General features: G+C 34.1%; 1 protein-coding gene across 5 annotated transcripts in view; it reads right to left on the bottom strand.

Annotated features, from left to right (window-relative positions):
* Nucleotides 1–19,638, bottom strand: part of SNX6 (sorting nexin 6) — an 83,707-nt gene that overhangs the window by 41,464 nt on the left and 22,605 nt on the right. For 4 of the 5 annotated variants that reach the window (XM_072629634.1, XM_072629635.1, XM_072629637.1 and 1 more), the window contains 5 exons: nt 15,374–15,478; nt 14,374–14,484; nt 10,509–10,630; nt 8,789–8,912; nt 2,815–2,910 (listed from right to left, as the gene is read on the bottom strand). In XM_072629634.1, coding sequence (XP_072485735.1) covers nt 2,815–2,910; nt 8,789–8,912; nt 10,509–10,630; nt 14,374–14,484; nt 15,374–15,478 — 558 coding nt within the window. Of the gene's footprint in view, nt 1–2,814; nt 2,911–8,788; nt 8,913–9,261; nt 9,397–10,508; nt 10,631–14,373; nt 14,485–15,373; nt 15,479–19,638 lie in introns of those variants that run through there. The other variant, XM_072629636.1, reaches the window with a different exon arrangement.

The raw sequence follows: 19,638 nt of genomic DNA, 5'->3' as shown, positions 1-19,638 counted from the left end.
AGAGCCCTGGAGTCAGTTGGACCTGAGTTCAAATCTGGCCTCAGACACATAGCTTGTGTGACCCTGAGCAAGTCACTTAACCCTGAATGCCTCAAAAAAAAGTTGCAAAAACTACCTGGTACTGGCTAAGAAACAGAAAGGATATCAATGGAACAGAGGAGACACACAGTTTACAGCAGCAAACAAAAACAGTAGTCTTATATTTTACAAGTATAAAGACTTGTGATTTTGGGATAAGAATTCATAATTTCCCAAACAAAATTCTGAGGTTGGCTCTCCACAGGCTTCAGGGCTCCTTAAACTATATAACTGTAACTATAGCTACAAAAACCGGTTAAGTTAACATAATAGCCTGTTTAATTAAGTCAATATTCATGTGTTTTTTATTTGTATTCAATTCAGTAAATATTTCTGAGGACTTATGCTATGAGACATAATCCCTACCTCAATCTTAGAGGTGCACATGTACATGTATATATTTGCGAACATAAACACAATCTCTCAAAACAGCTTATTACTTATATTTCAAGACTGACTAAAGATATTTGGCTAAACCAATTCTGGCTCTATTTACCTTGACTCATGTCTATTATTAAGAAAAATAAAGATTATATTTAGAGAAGGACAAGCGAACAAGAAGAAAAGGCAACTGTGTTGGATTTCAACAAATAACAAACTATTATATGATCCTGAAAAAGGCAATTAGAGATCAGATGTACAGAGGGTAAGAAATTGCAAGCAAAAAAAATTTTTTTGCTAGAACACTGAGGGCGAAATTAAAAATAATTATTTCTAAGTACTTTAAGATCACTGGAAAGTGAGAGCCCACCTTTGTCTTGTTTTAAATAAATTTATTTTTAAAAACATATCACTGAAATTATTGAATTTAACCTATTTTCTTTCTTCTCTACATTTTTTAAAGAATATTTTCAGAATGCCTGGTTATTTAAATTCAGCTTATTTCTAAGTTTTTTCATAAACTCACATGTAACACATGAAACCTTAATTGAGAACCAATAATTTCCATAAAATTAAAAACTGATAAGCTGGTACCCTGTTGACAAAAGTAAATTGTTGTTTTATGGCTTTTTATCCCTCAGTGTCTATGCTCCCTTCTCCATGCCCAAAGTTCTTCACTGTGGCCTCTGATGTATTTTTTGACTCTTCTCCCTCAATCCCTAACACACTGCCATTTTCTCAAACGTATTCCTTCCTTTTCATTCTTTTAGTCCAATCGCCTTTTAGTTTCTTTTGCCTCAGCTGTTACAACAGTCAGTCAACTTTTTCCTTTGATTTATCATATATACTGTTATCAGAATAGTCTTTTTCATTCTCAGCACAGATCATATTATTCCTCTCTGTTCAGGAATCTTCAGGGGCTCCCATAGCCTATCAAGTGGAGTTCACACCCTCTCTTATCCTGGCATTCATTCAAGAACTTCCTCAATTTCCTTCTCTTTTCCCACAAGAAAACTTCAGCCTTGCCTTTCCACACCTCATCAGCTACCCCCCTGCCTCTAAGACCCTGCCTTCCCTCTGACTGGGGAGAATGGAGAGTACAGAGCTCTTCCCAGATCCTCTGTTTAAGTAAAGTGATCAGGCCAGCCACCTCTTCATTTCCTACCCTCTTGGACTTCATCATGTCCCCAAGCCAGGTACTTTCTTTCTCTTCCCACCCCCTTTCAGCTACTTTTTTTTATGTGTTGTTTTCCTTCATTAGATTGTAAGCATTCCAGCACTTAGCACAATGCCAGAAATAAAGCACTAATAAATAAGCGCTTAATAAATAAACACTTAATAAATGTTTATTAACTGACTCCAAGCAACTGACTTTCACAATATGGCCCCAAATCTGCTTGTTGTCCAGGAACGTGTTGCCTAATTATTTCCTGTTTTTCTTTGATTTCAATATTTACTTATCCCCTGGATCCTTTCCTGCTATTCACAACCAAACAAGCAAGCATTAAATATCTACTTTTTATGTGGCACTGTTCTAAGTGCTGGGGATACAAAGACAAAAATCAAAGTCAGTTCCCTCAAAAAAGTTTACAATCTGTTGGGGAAAGAAAAGTGTACATATCTACATACTTACAAAATAAGTTTTAAGAGAGTGTACTAATCGTTTCAGGGGATCAGGAAAGGCTAAGGTACAAACTTGCCTACATTTCCTCCACCCCTAAAAATCCTTTACATGAATCCATGCTACCTCCTCAAGCTACTACCAGTATCTCTCTTTCTTCTTCATAAACTTTCAAGCTGTTAGCAAGCAAGGGTAACCTGTACTCACTTGCATCCATTTCCTCATGATACCCTAGCACCTCTTGCTAAATTCAACCTATCTTCCAACCACACCACTCAACTCAAAAGGTTCCCTTCCAAGTTTCCAATAACTTCTTAAATGCTAAATCCAGTGGTTAGCACTCATTTGATCTGACCCCCTGCAGCTTCTGACACAGTCTACCAAACTCTCCACTTACACATTCTCTTTCCTTACCTTCACTGGCAATGGTCTCTTTTAATTCACTCCTTTGCTAATCATAATTCACCTGCCCTCAAAGTGTGGGCATCATCAAGGTTCTGTACTGGATCCCCTTCTCTTATATTTTATCCCTCAGTGACTTCATCAGCTCCTATGAGTACAACTATCTTTGTGAAGATGACTCCCAACAGAATATGAGCTCTATGAGCCCAAGTTCCATGTCTCATTTTTGTCTTCAGTATACCCCAGCACCTAGCACAAAGCCTTAAACATAATGTTTATTGAATTGAAAAGAACAATTACTCAAACTATTATTATTACAAACCAAGTCTTACCTTTACCCCTGAAACAATGACACCATCTGCCGACTTAACCATATTTTTAAAGAAATCTTCAAGTTTCTCTTTCTTATTTTTTCCACGTACACTCAACTGAAAGATAAAGAAATTTTAAAAAGGCATTTTCAGTATATAAATAGGAAGTAGTACCTTTAATGTTTGATGCATCAAAATGGAAACCACTATTTTCTTAGACACTTCGGTGTGTCCCCTCCTCCCTCTTTGGCATACCCTTCCTTCTCCATAATTTGCCAGCTGTTTTCCAATTGTCTAGAACCATAATAAAATAGCTATAACCATTCTCATTAAAAAGGGCACATCAATCAATTTTTCTATGGCTGACCGTTTGTTATAGATCATGTTTTCTAAATTTACTGATGTCTGGAGAATTGCTATACAATACACTATTTAGAACACCTGTTTCACTCCTTGTTTTTACTATTATGCAAACATCACTGGAAAAATGTAACTTACAGTAAGTGTGCTATAGGAAATTTAAGAGATCATTCTACTTTGGAAAATAAACTCTAAGTTTCCCACTCTAAAGTCTTCTGACTTTGGATCAAGACAGCAACATTTAGTATCTGGTGGCATGTGGGATAATTTTGAGTAAAACCTTAATCAGGGCTGGCCTTTGGAAAAAGTAAGTTTGCCTCTGGTTTCTTCCTCCATTTCTCTCAATTCTCTTCTAGATGTGAGTAGTCCAATCTCTATAACTCACAAGATATCTATTTACCCATTCTTTGCTTCTAGTTGCATCCCTGCTGAGGTTGGAATTAAAGAGTTAGTTGATAAAATAAGTTTCAAACACTTAACCATAAGTATTTGAATTTTACTTTTCCCCCAATTCTTCAACTCTTAGGAAATGGCCTATTTCCTGGGTCACCAGGTTCCTTATTGATTTCAGGTAGGTCCACCTATCTATCCTTTCCCCAATTACCACCCACATAGGAGGACTAAGATTAGGCTACTTCATAAAGACTGACAACTTCAGTCAAGATAACAAAAGTAATATACAAAAAAGGCATAGTAAGTAATATATAAAGAAGCTGTTTTATAATGGCTCCTTAACATTTTGCATTATATAATTCTCTGAAAATTAATATAGAATGACTATCTACTAATTCAAGTTCTCTTTCTCATAATATATATCTTCAAATTCAAATCTATAACCTGTTTCCACTTCATTCTAATTAAACATTATATTGGCATGTGTTAGATGGACACTTATTAGGTTCTCATTTAGAGACTAGCTCCCAATTCAAATTTATATCTAGTATTTTAAAAAATGAAAACAATTTTAAATGCGTTTATATGTATATACTTTTTCTTCTAAAACTACTATGGATTTCTTTAATAACCAGGCACTTTAACCCAGTTATATCACTTCAAAAACACATTTAATGATGGGCCATATCCCTAAAAAGTAAGATTTTTTGTGCACGCATGCGCACACGCACGCACACACATACTATCTCTCTCTCTCTCTCTCTAATTGCATTAATGAAATTCTTTCTTTGCCTCTGGTAGAGATTAAAATCCCTCCATATCTATTTATGTAGAGTTCTTGCCCAAGGCAATGATATACAACAAAATACCTTCCCTTTCTGGTCATACATCACTTTAATGATGTCTCTTATACTTCTCCCATGCAAGCCACCAACAGTAATATACTGCAGTGTGGTTATAATAACTACGATAGTTCAACTGCAATTCTGATTTCTCATAGGTCATAGATTTTTAGGGTAGCAGTGGGAAACATTGAAAATACTGAGTAATTTCCTCAAAACAACATAGCACCATCTCTTTCTATATGCCCAGTTCACCGACCACATGTACTCTTTTCACACACACACACACACACACACACACACACACACACACACACACACACGCAGATGGATTAATTCCATTTGGACACCTCAGAATAGAATGGAAGATCACCTCAATCTGAACACTGAGCAGGATCTATACGACACAAATGAACACCATAACTAATTATATTTCTTTCTGCTTTACGACGAGATTAGTGTTCCTACTAAGGACAATGCTGAATAAATTAATCCCTGTAGTCAGATGTCTCACAAAATCTCATTATTTTAGCATTTTGTTCTATCAGAAAATTGCTTAAAAAAAAAAAAACAGGCAAAATGAGTTCTCATTTTCTCTTGTGTGTCCATAAAATATAGTGTGCTATAGAAAATTATATGAAAAAGCCTGTATGTACCTTTTTTATGCTTTCATCAAAGATATCTTTGATGTGTGCCTTAGACCATTTCCCAAAAAGATTTTAGATAAGGAAGTAGGCATATGGATAGATACTATTATCTCCTTGGATGTCTTTTTTTTTTGGTTAAAATGCCATCTTTCCTATTCTTCTGGAATCAGTCCCTCTATCATATCCTAAAAACTGATCCCAGGGTACATGTAAAATTGTTTTAAGTATAGATTCATTTTCTATATGCATTCAGTGAACCTCAGGTACTCTTTCCAACTTTAGCTAGTGCTACTTAAGTACCTAACAAAGAGAGACCAAATAACTGTGATTCCACTAAAGTCACTAATGAAATAATTATAATAACACTAGAAGATATATTACACTTTACATTTGCTTGTGGTACTCCTCAGTTTAAGACTCTTGAAATTTGTCTTTAAGAACACTTCCAAGGTCATTTGGACAAACATATATACCTGAATAAAAATACTGACAACATACCTACCAAGTAGTTACCCAGCCTCTTTTCTTCAAGACCTTTAATGAAGGAGGGAAACCCACTGCCTTTTAAGGCATCCCATTACACTTTTGGAGAGCTCTAAATGTTGGGTTAGTTTTTCTTTTTTTTTTTAAATCTATCTATCCTACATTTACTTCTTTGTCATTTTTTCAGGGATTATTCCTAATTTTGAATCTCTGGGGACAAGAAGAAAAAGTCTAGTCCTTCCTCAAATGAGTAACCTTTCAAATACTTCAAGACTGCTATCATATTCTCCCTAAATCTTCTCTTCTCCATGACACATCTTTCACAGGACATGATTATAGGGCCCTATACCTTCCTCTGGGCATTTTTTTCAGTTTATCAAAGTCCTTTCAGAAATGTGGCACTAAGAACTAAACACAATGGATCTGAATAGGCCTATCTCCACCTTGATCCCGAATACCATACATCTTAAACCTGGAAGGAGAAATGAGGGTGGGGAGGAAGGGAAAAGAGTATCTTTGCCTTTACTTGTTTGTTCTTCATTCATTTGATTCTTCCCTGTTAAAAGTCTAGGAGTTTAGCTGGTTGTTAGTTGTTGTCCTTTGTGGGACAAAATGATATCATTATATTGGGTTCAAATTACAGTGTATCCAACCATGGCTGATTATTCTACAGGATAGGCACAAATGGTCTGTATAGAGATGTCTTTAAATTTGCATATCTCACATTTCTTTTGAGCTACTGCAATTCTGTTTTGCTCTTAGAGCACAGCACCTTCTTTGATGCAGGTACACTGTGCTGGGCAGCTCTGCGTCAGTGTCTCCCATTTCTCTCAATCAGTTCTGATTTCCTTGTTAGCTCCTGCCTTGTGCAAGTTCTCCATAAAATCGTCTTTTAGGCAAACATATGTTTGGCATTCGAACAACGTGGCCAGTCCATCAGAGATGCCCTCTCTGCAAAAGAATTTGAATGCTTGGCAGCAGTTCAGTTCAAAAAAAGGTATCTTATCTTGCCAGGTGATCTTCAAAATCTTCCTAAGATAATTCACACAGAAGTGATTTACTTTCCTAGTATGGCACTAGTAGACTGTTCAGGTTTCACAAGCATACAATGAGGTCAGCTCTGTAGATCTTCGATCTGGAAGAAGCCTAATATCTCTTCTCTCCCACACTTTCCTTTGATACCTTCCCAACACCAAGCTAGCTCTGGTAGTGTGTGTCAACCTTATCATCTATGTGTATATCACTAAACAGCATACTGCCAAGGTATATAAATGAACTTATTGACAACATTGAGAATTTCTCCATTTAGTTAACTGATGGTTCCACATATGAATGGTATTGTGCTGGCTGATAGAAAACCTCTGTTTTCTTGATGTTGACTGTAAGGCCAAAATTAGGACAAGCAGAAATCAATTCATACTCTATTGCATCTCAGTCTCAAAGGCTACACTGAGTGCACCAACTCTCCCTCTACTTTGTAGGGGATTGGGTTAAGTACATGAAATCCTACATAAGAAAAGAGTAAGATGGCACCTAGTTGCCTTTGGTAAGTTCATGTCACCAGCCTCAAAGGACATACAAGCATATTAGACAGATGGGTTTAATTGCTGAGCTGCTGATAGTAACATCTTAAAGGCTACTGAATAAGAGCTCAGAAAGAGCAAAATAAGTCCTGACTTTCAAAAAGTAACAGAGTGAAATCTGAACTGTCAACTAAAGAATGAATAGAAAGATGAGTCTTTTTGATCCAGGCCCAGCATGCTATCTACTGTGCAACCTAGCTGCCCTTGAAGGTAGGCACTGTCATTTTTATATTGATACCCTACCACATTAGACCCTCAAATAATGTTCAATTTGATGATCTTCTGTCCTAGCACAAATATATGAGCGGCAGAAAATTTTATCCTCAATTTTAAGATTTATTCAGGAGTTATGTTTTCTATAGTCTTTGTGCCAAGAAGACCTGCCCCTGATACATACTGGATATGAGACCCTGGGCAAGTTACTTTTCCTCTCAAGAACCTGAGGAACTCTCCAACACTCTAAGTTGCAGGTTTGATGCTGACTTTAACCAACAGATTGAGTTTCCTTATCTGAGTTACCCATACAAATAAAATTACGTTTTCCCTATTGAAATTAGGTCAGTTGGACACATCTATACATAACTCCTGTGAACAAGTAGCAATGTACAGAAAAAATAACAAAAGGAGAACAGTAATTCTATTTTTGTTCTCATAAAAATTATTATTTAACATCACCATATCAGCCTTCTGTTCTTTAATAAATTACAGTGACTCCCTACTTCCCTCAAGATTAAACATAAAAGATGCTTGGCATTTAAGGACTTTCACAACCTGGGTGCTTCCTACTTTTTTAGTCTTCCTTATACCCTCCACTGCACTTAACAATCCAGTGACACTGGTTTCCTTGCTGTTTTTTGAATAAAATACTCCATTTTTTGACTGCATGATTTTTCACTAAGCTGTCAACTATGCCTGGAATCCTCTTTCCTTATCTTCATTCATCTATCCTCCCTTGCTTCCTTGTAGTCCTAAGATTATATTTTCTATAAGGGACCTCTCCTGATTCCCTTTAATGCTAGTGTCTTTCCCTCTATTGATTATCTCTAATTTATCTTCTATATATCTTAGATACATGTAGTTGTTTGCGTGTTGTCTCCCTCACTAGACTGTGAGTTCTTTGAGGGCAGGTACTGTCTTTTACCTCATTTTGTTTCCCCAATGCTTGGTACAATGCCTGATTCATAGCAGGAGTTCAACAAATATTTATTGACTGGCATCCCTCTACTACAACTTTCAAAAACTTAATAGTTTTTATTTGAAGGTTTATAACTCTATAATTCTAGCCTCCTCTGCACTGAAGAGAAAGAATATGAAGAAGAAAACACAGGAAAGGAAGCATATCTTATCCCATTAAAAGAATCCCTAATATGGCATTATCAGTGTCTTTACTTGGAGTTCTGTAGCTCTATATCATCCACTAAAGTTTGATAACTGCATCAAATCTATTTGATAATCTGAATTCTTAGATTTAAACATCAAGAAAATAAGCCCTAGTATCCCATGTATCAGAAATATGAATTCCCATTCCTTCAACTCATTTTCCAAATTTCTGAAATACTGCCTAATTCCTAAGGCACTATTTTTCAAACCGATTTAAATTAGAATTTTCTAAAACATCTAAACCTTTTCCAAAATATCTTGGAAATAAGCCTTGATTATTGCTTCAATCAAGTCAATTAATACTCACATCCTGATTATATTCCAAGAAGACATGAAAATTTAAATCTTTTCTCAAAATAGGATGTGCTGCAACACGACACAAGAAGACTTCATGCATTGCAACTGTCTTCTTAAATATTGCCAAATACTCACTGGAAATAATGAATAGAATTAAAGGTTAAGTCAATCAACTTAAATAATTAATCAAATTTGCTAACAGAAGAGACAAAAGTATTATACTCATATAAACAAAAGTGTTAGGTGAACTTTTTATAAAACACAAAACCTTGCCTCTGTAGCTTATTAAACATATGTATATTTTGATACTTAATGGTTCTTTAGACTTTTTTTAATTATAAAAAGGTGATATTTAATAACTTCCAACCAAATCATTATTACAAGGGTGTCAAGTTTCTGGTACCACAAATACATTTTCTTTTTAAAGACCTAATTGATACTCTTGCTTCACTACGTGCAAGAAGGATCATAAGTTTTACATACCAGGAAACCAGCAGGATGAATGTTGGGAGAAGTTTGATCTCTGTGAGGGTAGTCATTCAGTGAAGACAAAAAAGAAGGATGCAGAGGATGGAGGTGGCAGTAGAAGAAACCCAAGGTTTCTGTGTTATCCAACCCCTAACCAGACCACAAAAGAATCTTGATCAGGGCCGCTGGAAAATCACAGATTCTTCAATATAAGTGTGCTCTGCTAATTTCCAGTTTTTCAATCTTACAATCTCTGTAAGTATATATCTCCATCTGCTAACAGACTACTTCTTGTACACAGAACTGATACATTTCTAGAAAACTAAACTTAAACATAAAAAAGAATCTAGTTTTCTGAAACTAGATTTTTCTTGGCAGTTTGAAATGCTGAAGAAGTGCCTAGTAGCAATGTGAATATATACTTGGGAATGGAAACCAAGTGTGAGAGGACATATATGAAGGGCAGAAATGGCAAAAAAGAATTGAGAGAAAAGGATGGAAATGACTAAAGGAAAAGCAGTATCTGTGTGACTCTCATAATGCAAAGAACCAGCACAGAGCAAAGCCTAAATTAATATAAAGATATAAAAAATATAAATTAAATAGAATATATTTTCCTTAAAAAAGAGCAAAGTCTCTATACTTTGGACAAAGTATAAATGTAAAATACCAATTAACTTTTTTTTGGATAATAAATATATGGTATGTTTAGAATTACTTCACAAAAGTAAAGGGGAAACAGCCATACCATGGCTATTTTGCTCATTATACACTAGTTTATTTGCTTTTATGTCCAGAAGCAGTGTGTAATTTTGAGGTAGGAAAAAAAAGACAAAATAAGGCATGTATTTTTCAATATTAAGATACTTGTAGTGAGCAAATAGTGCAAAATTATATGAGGAAACAGAAGTTTCATGCTGGAAAAAGAAACAGGTTGATAACAGTTGAAGTGTTTATTAAGTTAAACATGTTTAGCATTATTTTTGTAAGCCTATGAATAAAGTATTTTGGCAGAATGGATTTAAAATAATCATTTAAATAATCTTCACTGTGGGAGCAATAATTGCTACAATTTTCCTGCTGGCTCTGATCATGATAGCTAACATTTGTTATGGAGTATTGGTGAATGTACAAACCTGAATCTTCTACAGAGGGTTATCATTCTGAAATGATCAGAAGAATGACAGAGCAGAGAACATTCAAAAAGACATCATAATGAAAGCATATTTACCAAAAATTACTGGAAAAAAAGATGTACATACGCTTCCAGTTCTTGTTTCATCTTTGTGAATTCTTCCTTAGTCATTGACCCTTCTCCTTCACCAAGTTTCTGTAGTTTTTCTCTTGAAGCATCAAAATCAGGTCTTGGTGGTGCTGGTGGTATCTGCAATGATATCATTCAGGAATGGATAGTTACTCAGTTTTGTTTCATTTCATATAGCTAGTCAAAAATTTAGGTTTAGATTCAATTCTGGAATCAGTCTAATAATTTGGATGCAATGCAAAATCTGAAGGAATGTTGCAATGAATTAAACTGGGTCCTCAAAATTTCCCAAGAACATCTGAAAAAACATGAATGACCAAAAATAGATTCAGATTAAACATGTATCAAATTTTAATTCTTACTTTCTTGTGCAATTAAAAAAATCATTCCTTTAATAAATGGTCATCATGGGCTCCCTTTAGGTCAAGGGGGAAAAAAAATGGAGCCTTTTCCTATTCCCCAATCAGTACTCTGTGATCACAACTGATTAGAAAAATGCTTCCTGTAGTCAGTGTATAGCCATATATCACACAATAGTCCAGAACTATCTCAAAAATACTTAGACCATGGCAAAGGCTAAATAAAATTATTAGCTTTACTTTGTTCTAAAAGACTCATAGTAATGTAGGGCTAGATAAGAGACTATATAATCCCAATCGTAGAATCACTTTGCAACTATTTTATTCTGTTAGTAGTCTTCTGCCATCAAGAAAACAGTAGGATCTAAGAGATAATGATTAGTTAGGAGGAGAACAATTGAGAAAGAATGAAAAGATTTTAAGAATGACTGACTAAAAAATGAAGAAGTACTCATGTTTTGAAGGATATAGAAGGCAAGTTTTCTGTATATTTTTCAGTAGAAGGATATATGATCAGGAATGCAAGTGTTTTGGTCACATCACTATTTTACAATTACTGTTTCAACATGGGTTAGTAGATAATAAGGTTGGCCTTAGAATCAGGGAGAAAATAGAGTCTTGCATTTGGCATATAATAGTTATATGACCTAGAGTAAATTATTTAAACTGTAAATATCTACAAGAGGGAGGGGAAAAACTCCCCATATCAAAGAAAATCACATACAAATGGAGCAGGAAAAAAAGAAATATTGTTGGCAGGGAGTAGCTAATTATTTTATATACTAGTTATAGCTACACCGATATCATTCAATAGTTATGTACATATGCATATACATATTATATACGCATGCATACACACATATACATGACACACACACATATAGACTTATTGGCCAACTGACTCTTTTGTATCAGCTGATTAGTTAATGGGGTTTCTGGTGCTAAAAATCTCTAGTGGACTCCACCCTATAGTCAAATAGGTTGTAGCTGTCCTGGGGATGAATACTGGATGCCCAAAATAATTTAATTCTGGAGCTTAAGATGACTTAAGAGGAGAAAACAAGAAAGAACTGAGAAAAAAAGTGAATATATGTTGGTGATTAATTCTGAAAAATTAGATAGGGGTGGGTGATTCTAAATGGGAAAGGAATATTGTATTTCTCAGGGAAACAAAGATTTAATAGAAGGTGAGCATAAAGGAATGAGAATACGTATTAGACAAAGACTTAAGGAAAGAATAAGAAAAAAAGTTGCTGAGTTTAAAGGAGAAGAAATGTCTTGAAAGAGGCAAGGATTAAATGATCTAATAAAAAGGGAAATGGCCTCTACAATGAAGTAGCAAGGGCAATGAAGGCAGAGAATGAAAGTTAAAAACCCTAGCTCTGTTTACTAGCCTTCTAATCTTAAGCAAATCACTCTGTTTTTTCACCTGTAATATTAAGAGCTGGAAAAGATAACCTCTGGCTCTAATTTCCATAAAACTAGGTATTACAATTAATCATGGGGATGAGGTAGGGATAATGCTTTCCAAAAAAGCAAGCTCCTCAGGGGCAGGGACTATTTATTTAATTTTGTTCTTTTTATTTGAGGACCAAGCATAGGGCCTGAGATATAAAGATGTTTAATAAATGCTTGCTGACTGATTAAAAAATATTACTGGCATAAGATGATGGATAGAGAGAAAATAAAGAAAGGATGAAAAGAATTCAGAACCCAATAGTTACCATTTCTACAAAAGAAAGAACTGCTCCTGATCATCTCATTAATTCTATCATAATAAAACCCTACTTCAATTAAACATTATGGAATCTTAAAAGTGATTACCTTAAGTTGGTTGGAACTAAAATGCATACTTTTGGTATATATCATAAGAACATTTTCACCCAGGAGTTTGAGACAAGAGGGCCAGAATTCAAATATTGCCTTAGACACTTGGTGGTGTAGGTGTATGACCCAGGATAAATCATTTAATTGTTGTCTGACTCAGTTTCCTCATTTGTAAAGTGAGGATAATAATAATACCTACCTTACAGAGTTATGCAGAATAATTCATAAACCTTAAAGTGATAATGTTAGCTATCATTAACTGCACTATAATTTACATGCAACATTCCAGATGCAGATATACTACACTATAAAAAATAGACAAGAAAAGCTAGAATAAACAAAGGTTTCAGAGTCACTATAAGATTAGTATGAATTAGTTAAATAACATGGTCGCCAAAAAAGCTACACTGTATTACTAAAAGCGCACTGTTCAGGACAAGTGAAGATAACACTTTTAATACCCCATACTTTGGTTTTGGAGTAGATATGTACTGAGTCTTCTCACATTTTAGGAGGACTGCCATATGAAGGGAACCAGGCAGATTTAGCTAAAAAGACAGGACAGCTGTGTTTAAATATTTACATGACTGTCATATGAAATAGTTAATTCTGTGTAGCACCTAACAACAGAACTAGGATTCAAAAATGAGAATTAAGAAAACTTTCCAATAATTTGCAATATTTAATAATTTGCATTCTGAAATAAATTATGAATTCCCCATCACAAGATGCATTCAGAGGAACAGAGCTGGCAGACTTCTTGGATTGGGTAGGAGTTTGGGCTAGATGACTCTAAGGTACATTCCAACCTAGAGACTATGATTCCACAAAATATCAAATCAAATAGGATAAAATGCTAGTATTAAAGACAACTTTCATAACAGACTTTTTTTTTCCATCACGTTTCCATCACGTAACAACGTAGGCTAAGTGATGTAGTAGATAGAGAGTTGAACTTGGAAACAAGAAGATATAAGAAGGCCTCAGACACTTAACCTGTCTGCTTCAGTTTCCTCATCTGTAAAATGATGTTATTAATATCATCTACCTCCCAAGATTGTTGTGAGAATAACATCAGATAATATTTTTAAAGTGTTTCCACAAAGCACTATATGAATGACAGCTATTGAGATATTCAGTTTCTAAAATAATATTATATAAAAATGGAAATAACAAGTTAGAACCTAAGACAATTAAAAAACTGGTACCATGTTACTTTATAACTAAACTACTAATTCAGTACTTTCAAACTAAGTGATGAGAAATTAAACTTAGAGAACCAGTTTTAGTACAAAACTCTGCTTTTTAAGAATTCTAACTTCAAAAGTGGTTTATTGAAATGAACAATATTCTATTAACTATTAAGTACAATTTAAAGAGGCAGTGTAGCACAATGACTAAAGACGGTCTTAGAGTCTGGAAGACCTGGGCTCCAGTCCCATCTCTGACACATACAGGTATGTTACCCAGGCAACAGTTAAAACCACAGGTTGCAAAGCAGAAGCAGATGTATTGGTAGAGGAAATTTTAAATCATAGGTCCAGTTGCATGAAAGGCAGTATTAGAAACTGGATCATTTCATTGAAAGCACATAAAAAAATATTCGTAGCTCATAACAAGGACCTTCAATTAATTATACAAATCAGGGCTTAAAAAAAAAGCAACCAAAGTACTTACAATGTAACCTGCATAATCTTCATTTTCAACAAAGGAATCATGAAGCCATATAAACTCTTCATGTTGTCGAACAACAGAAAATTCATTTTGTTTAAAATTTGGCAATGAACTCTGCAAAGATAGAGATCCTTTTGAGTGAAAAAAATGTTCAAAATTTTCACAGACATGACTACATCTTAATTTCAAATGACGATTATTCTTCAAAGAAAAGATTATTTCCAACTTTTATTCTACTAGGAAAAATACAAAGCAGAAAAAAGATGCAATACAATAGTATTTGGGAAAATAAGTTAACAAGGTCTTATTTTGCTGGACTATCACATGATTTAAAAGTCACTATCAATAAATACTGAGCTCAACTATTCAAAGGAAAAATTAGTTCAAAATTAGCAGAGGTGCCTAGGAAGTAAAACGTATGTCAAGAGGGAATTTGAAAGATAGTAGTTTAACTTCAAAATGGAAAAAAAAAGCTGAAAGTGATCAGAATATCACAAGTTTTAATAGATTCCTGAAATAAAAAATACCATCTAATGATCGAGTAGAAGTATCAAACATGTCTCCTACAACACATCAAACATGTGGCTTAAAACACCTCTGACTGCAGCTGAACAGGATTAAAATATAATTGACAAATATTTAACAAAGAGAAATACTATGAAACATGAACAATGTTAATATGTGGTTTTTCCAATATGGGGCCACAGGGTTCCTTATTTATGGTATGAGCTTGATACCACTGATTTAGAATATTGAGGTTTTAATACCTCTAGAGTCTCTACATAAAATATTCTTAAATCAATGAACTTTATTTTCCCTAATATTTATGCTGCTAACAAAATATAATAGTTAACTATAAACTAAAACATATTCCTTTTCTGGTTAATTTATTACCTTTTTCAAAACCACAGTCCAGACAAATGCATGACTGCCTAGTAGCATTAACAAGCAAAAGCTCTGAATTAATCCAAAAAGGGGAGGGGAGAGAGGGGAACAAATTTACCTTTGTGTGAACAGTGAATTTCACTTTATCCCTCTCACTAAGAGCATCAGAAATATCCACTTGCAGGCCAGCATCACTTTGAAGATCTACATTTATTGCTCTAAGCTAGACAAAGAAAATCAATAACACTTTAATAAAAGTACTGAATTTGTGCTCTTAAATAGTATTTCATATTCTTTTCCTCTCCCACCCCCACTCAACAAGAGAACTTTAAGATAAAAAATTAAAGATGGGAGAGGGTAAAAGGACAGGAAGGAAAAGGGAAAAGAAGGGAGAATATTTGGGATATACCATAAGTAAACAGGCTTTTCCAAACCATCTTTCATTCTGTCCAACTGAATTTTTCAGTAAGACTGAGTAATTCACATGAAAGCAAACAATGATTCTCTAGAACTCTGTATAGGGGGTAGATTTTATTTTACTATACGATTCATTACATTAAAAGTCTTCTCAAATTACTAGGAGTTTAAAGTCTACAGAAAAAACAATACAATAGAGTGTTTTTGAAAGGCTACCTTAACTAGGATGGCCAAGTCAGAACTGTGCCTAATTGAAGCTGCCCCTTATCAACTCAAAACAGCAAGAAATGTGCCACATCAAGGTATATAACACAAAGGGAAGGAAAGAAATTATCCAAAGATAATCATTATGGAAAAAGCATCAATGGAACACGTTACTGGATGCCCTTGCCAATGAGAAAGAATGCTGATCAAACTACAAGTAAGAATAACACCAAGGGCCTCCACTCAACATCTCAGTGAAAGCAGATATTCAACCAGAATCTTCCAAGCCCCAGTAAATAGAATTCCATGAATTAAGCACCAAAAGTAAAACCTAGCAGACTGGTTGCTGAAATAAGGAGGCAAAGAAAATTATTAATACAATGAAAGAATAATATGGGGAAAAGGAATACCAAGACAAAAATTAGTGACAACAAAAGGTTCTGACAGCTCAAAAGAACTCAAATAAATCTCTCTATACTACAAATACAGACCTCAAAATGTGTCAGAGAATTAAAAAAAATGAACTGGAGGGCAACCAGAGCATCATCACAGAGAAAACAGTAGCTCACAAACATCTGGACACAACATTGATACATAAAACATTTAAATAGATTTTTGGTAAGGTAGAAACACACAATGTCCAAGCTATAGGGAATGAAAAGCTTTCACAATATAAAGAACTAGCAGAAGAAATCAAAAAAATGTGGGCATAGGATGAAATATCCTGTTTACTACTGAAGATGCCCTGAAAATGCATTTTCAGGGAGTTGACAGATGATGATATTTTAACCCTAATACTTTTAGGAAATTATAAGAAGCAGTTATTTCATCTGAGTACATAAAATATGCGCTTACAATATATAAGAAAATAATAGCAGGATGGTAACCTGCCCCTGGAAAATTCCTATATGAACTTAATTCAATTAAGATCATTCTCATCATAATACTAACCAATATTTATGCAGCTCTTTAAAGTCTACAAAGTGTTTTACATATAGTATATGATCTTCACAATAACCTTCTAAGGTGGCTATTTAACTAAAAAAAAAAAACAAAACACTGCTGCTCAGAGAAGTTAAGTTACTTCTTATCTGTTGCTGGAAAAAAAATTGTTTTAACTACAAAAGAACTTAAGAAAATGGAATAGCCACAAGAACTCCCCCACAAGGTGTAGAAAGGTCTACTAAGGAGTAATATTAGGTTTCATTAAAAAAAACTGTTACCTTCTGATTTTATATCACTTTCATTTTCAAATACATCTCCACCCCTACCCTTGTCAATTTCTGTGAGCTGAAATGAGAGTTCTTAATGAAAAATAAAGGGTGTCAATAAATCTGCCTGGTCATCTCATTTTATAAACACTTTCTGTCCCTCTAATTGGACCCTATGATGAGAGGACAGGACATAGGCTCAACGGTCTGTATTTTTTTCCTTTCTTTTTTATTTTAGTTTTCAACATCCACTTCCATAAGATTTTGAGCTCTAAATTTTCTCCCTCTCTCCCCTCACCAAGACAGTGTGCAATCTGATTCAGACTATATATACACTTTCATTGGTCATGTTGTAAAGAAGAATTAAAACCAATGGGAGAAACCATGAGAAAGAACAAAAAACCAAAACAAAATGAAAAAGAACAAATAGTGGGCTCTGATCTGCATTCAGATGCCACAGCTCTTTTTCTGAATGTGGACAGCATTTTCCATCACGAGTCTTTTGGAGCTGTCTTAGTTCTCTGAATGGCTGAGAAAAGCAAAATCAATCAAAGTTAGTCATTGCACAATGTGACTTTTACTGTGTACGTTATCCTGGTTCTGCTCACTTAACTCAGCATCAGTTAATGAAAGTCTTTAAAAGTTTTTCTGAAGTTTACCAGTTTATCATTTCTTATGTAACAACAGTATTCTACCACATTCATATAATTCATATACCACAACTTGTTCAGCCATTCCCCAATGGATGGGCATCCCCTCAACTTCCAAATTTTGGCCACCACAAAAAAATGTTACAAATATTTTTGTACAAGTGGATCCTTTCCCCATTTTTATGATCTCCTTGGGATACAGCCTTAGAAGAGGCATTGCCGGGTCACTGCAGTTTTATAGCCCTTTGGGCATAGTTTCAAATTGCTTTCCAGAATGGTTGGATCAGTTCACAACTCCACCAACAATGCATTAAGTATTCCAATTTTCCCATGTCTTCTCCAACATTTATCATTTTCCTGTTTTGTCAGGTTAGTCAATCTGATAGGTATAATGTGGTACCTCAGAGTTGTTTTGATTTGCATCTCTCTAATCAACTGACTTTGAGCATTTTTTCATATGACTATAGATAGCTTTAATTCCTTCCACTGATTTCTTCCTCTGAAAACTGCCTGTTCATATCGACTATTTATCAATTAGGGAATGACTTACATTCTTATAAATGACTCAGTTTTCTATAGTTTAGAAATGAGGCCTTTATCAGAGACACTGGTTGTAAAAATTCTTTCTCAGTTTTCTGCTTCCCTCCTAATCTTGGTCGCCATGTATCCATTTTGACCTTATCTTGATAAATGGTTTAAGATATTGATTTATGTCCAATTTCTGCCATACTGTTTTCCAGTTTTCCCAATAACTTTTACCAAATAAGGAATTTTTATCCTAAATGATTAGATCTTTGTATTTGTCAAACCCAAGGTTACTATATTCATTTACTGCTGTAAACTGTTTGTATACTCTGTTCCACTGATCTACCTTTCTATTTCTTAATTTTGATAATTACTACCTTATAATATAGTTTAAAATTTGGTACTGCTAAACCTTTTTCTTTTTATTTTTCATAACTTCCTCTGATATCTTTGACGTTTTGTTTCTACAAATGAATTTATTCTAATTCAGTAAATTTTTTCTCAGTAATCTCATTGAGATGGCATTGAATATGTAAATTAATTTAGGTAAAACTGTCACATTTTTATTTTACTGGCCCTGCCTACCCATGAACAATAAATATTTCTCCAATTATTTAAATCTAATTTTACTTACATGAGAAGTTTTTTTGTTTTTTGTCGGTTTTTTTGCTAATATAGTTCCTGAGTTTATTTTGGCAGGTGTACTCCTAGGTATTTTATACTGTCTGGTCTATTTTAAATGAAGGATCTTCTATTATCTTGTCTTACAGGGTTTTGTTTGTGATACGTAGAAATGCTGATGATTTATGTGGATTTCTTATTTTGCTAAAAATTTATGTGCTAAAATTATTAATTGTTTCAACTAACTTTTTAACTGAGTTTTTGGGATTTCCCAATTATATCATTATATTGTCCCAATTTCACACCTGACCTTACTGGAAAAGCGTCTAACTTATTGCTATTTCAAATAATGCCTGCTGATGGTTTTCAGTAATTTTTTTTTTAATCAACTGAAGGAAAAATCCATATGTACCTGTACTTTCTGGTGTTTTTAAACATACATGAGAGTTGTAGTTTATTAAAATCTTTTTCTGCCTCTAATGATATAGCTGGTTTTTTTTTTTTTTAGCTTTTTATTATTGATATAATCATTTTCCCTATGTTAAACCATCACTGCATTCCTGTATAATCTTACTTGGTCATAATGTATAATCTTTGTAATATGTTGTAATCTTTAGCAAGTGTTATTTAGGATTTTTGCATCCATATTCATTAATATTACTCTTTTGCAAACAATATTATGGGTACCTAGAGAGTTTTAGAGATATAACTAAAAAACTAGATTAAAGAACAACTTCAGCAAAATTGCAGGATAA

The sequence above is a fragment of the Notamacropus eugenii genome, chromosome 1, assembly GCF_028372415.1.
Source record: "Notamacropus eugenii isolate mMacEug1 chromosome 1, mMacEug1.pri_v2, whole genome shotgun sequence".
Taxonomy (NCBI): domain Eukaryota; kingdom Metazoa; phylum Chordata; class Mammalia; order Diprotodontia; family Macropodidae; genus Notamacropus; species Notamacropus eugenii.
The sequence above is the reverse complement of the archived record's forward strand: the minus strand, read 5'-3'. Positions and strand labels throughout refer to the sequence as shown.